Source organism: Chaetura pelagica, unplaced genomic scaffold (assembly GCF_000747805.2).
Source record: "Chaetura pelagica isolate M959 unplaced genomic scaffold, ChaPel_1.0 scaffold638, whole genome shotgun sequence".
NCBI lineage: Eukaryota > Metazoa > Chordata > Aves > Apodiformes > Apodidae > Chaetura > Chaetura pelagica.
Window position 1 is genome coordinate 24,878 of NW_009954298.1, and position 1,637 is coordinate 26,514.

The window sequence follows — 1,637 nt, forward strand, 5'->3', positions numbered from 1 at the left end:
TGTTGGAATACATGGCTAAAATTTCCTGCAGCTTCTGATACAGCTTCAAACACCAGTACCACCACACTGAGGCTCTGGGAGTCATTTCAGAGCCTTTTTTTTTTTTTTTTTTTAATTTATAATTAAAGCAGTAACTTACAGAACTGAATTGCCATTTGCCATTCCAGAGAAAAGCTTTGGAAATTCTTATCATAATGTTGGCTCTCCTTATTACAGCCCTTAGCAAAATAATTCCTTTGGGAATTACAACAAAATTTTGTTGCTTGTAAGTGAGTTGAAAGAGATTCTATGACAGTTTTAGGTGGGTGATCTCTAAAGTAAAACTATCTACATCTCTCAGAGGAAAGTTGAAGTGCTTTTCTATCTCAGCTTATTCGTAACAGTAAGTAGAGGGGAAAACAGAAGACAGCATGCATAAAATAGTAACAATAGGTATGAGGTATCTACAGAAATTACTGCTTCATAGCTGTGATTGCCTTTAAACTAACTGTTCTCTTCTAAGATAGTCCTTGGACAGAGGAGTATGAGATAGGGCTACATGCTACAGATATCAGACATGTGAATGGCAGTCAGTGAAAAAACAAAAACAAAACAACAAACAACCCCACAGGGCTTTGGATGAGATCCCAGTATACAGGAAGAGAGGGAAAGAACATGAATATTCCATGGTCACTAAAATCAGGTCTCCAACATGAGCCTGATCATTTAATTGACAAATGAAATGGTACTGAAAAACCTCAGGATTTCTTAAATTGCCTCAGTGATGCTCAAATCAGAGCAGCAAATGTAATCTTGGAAGTAATTACAGGCTTTAGATGTAACTCTTGATATGCTGTATTTATTATTACTACAGGAAAATGGCTCACTGTGATCGTTTGATAGAAGTGGATGACATGATGATGATGGGTCACAAGCCAGATCCCATGTGTGTCTTCACCTATGTCCAGTCTCTATACAATCATCTGCGACACTTTGAATAAAGCCATTGACACCTCTCCAGCCAGAAGAGTCAAGTACAGTATGCTAATACAAAGAGTGACATTTTGCAAATGGAACACAGTGTTATTTCTTGCTTTTTACTGTCAGTTTGCTTACATTCAACTGCATGGCTGACTGAAGTGTTGCTGAGCAGCGCCCTGAAGTGTTGAACACATCAGCATGTCAATAATATAGAAATGTGTTTGAAAAAAAAAAAACAACCAAAAAAGATAGGGAAAGGCAAATGCTGTCATTTTGGTGCTAGTAGTAGATTGGACTTTGAATATTCCTGTGTTTAAAGATCACAAGAAGCTAATTTGCTGCTCCTATCTCTGTGAGGCTGAGGACAGTTTTATGCAGTGACACACAACTCTGCTATGAAGGTGTTCCCTCTTAAAATACAGGTAAAACTCCAGAAGATTGCACCTTCAGTTCCAGTTCTCTGTTGAGCACAGCACAAAAGAAATAGCAGATGGGCAAGGGGAATTCTGCTTCAGCAGTAACAACGTAAAGTCCTTAACCATTAGGGCAATATTGCTTCTCTGCCAACCCTGCCCCACCACTCCAGCATATATACACAAACACACATACACACACAGATCAAACAAGTATTGTTCTGTTCTCTTAAAGCAGACAGAGAACATAGCTTCTTAGCTGCT

The 1,637-nt window shown here is 38.5% G+C and overlaps 1 protein-coding gene across 1 annotated transcript in view; it reads left to right on the forward strand.

The window, feature by feature from the left end:
• SMTNL2 (smoothelin-like 2) overlaps window positions 1-1,073 on the forward strand; it is a 22,127-nt gene extending 21,054 nt beyond the window's left edge. Inside the window, exon 9 of the mRNA XM_010003811.1 lies at window positions 854-1,073. Within this exon, the coding sequence (XP_010002113.1) occupies window positions 854-980 (127 nt within the window). The 3' untranslated portion in view covers window positions 981-1,073. The remainder of the gene's footprint in view (window positions 1-853) is intronic.
• The last annotated feature ends 564 nt before the right edge of the window (window positions 1,074-1,637 follow it).